Source organism: Pteropus alecto, unplaced genomic scaffold, assembly GCF_000325575.1.
Source record: "Pteropus alecto unplaced genomic scaffold, ASM32557v1 scaffold60, whole genome shotgun sequence".
Classification (NCBI taxonomy): Eukaryota; Metazoa; Chordata; class Mammalia; order Chiroptera; family Pteropodidae; genus Pteropus; species Pteropus alecto.
Window position 1 is genome coordinate 3,941,505 of NW_006430726.1, and position 238 is coordinate 3,941,742.

General features: G+C 73.5%; 1 protein-coding gene across 1 annotated transcript in view; it reads right to left on the reverse strand.

Annotated features, from left to right (window-relative positions):
• IQGAP1 (IQ motif containing GTPase activating protein 1) overlaps positions 1-180 on the reverse strand; it is a 79,729-nt gene extending 79,549 nt beyond the window's left edge. The window contains exon 1 of the mRNA XM_006905287.2: positions 17-180. Coding sequence (XP_006905349.1) covers positions 17-71 — 55 coding nt within the window. The 5' untranslated portion in view covers positions 72-180. The remainder of the gene's footprint in view (positions 1-16) is intronic.
• Positions 181-238: the final 58 nt, after the last annotated feature.

The window sequence follows — 238 nt, forward strand, 5'->3', positions numbered from 1 at the left end:
GGAGCCCACCACTCACAGCCATAGTGCGGCCGGGACACGCCCAGCCCGTCAACCTCCTCCGTGGCGGACATGGCGGCTGAGTCCAGGTCTCTGCTGAGGAAGCGGTGAGACCTTAAAGGCGCGGGCTGCGGCGGCGGCAGCTCCTGCAGTGTGCGCGGGCTGTCCGGGTCCCAGAAGCCCCGCCCCGCCCCGCAGACCACGCCCGCACGGCCACGCCCACACGCCTCGCCCTGCCGCG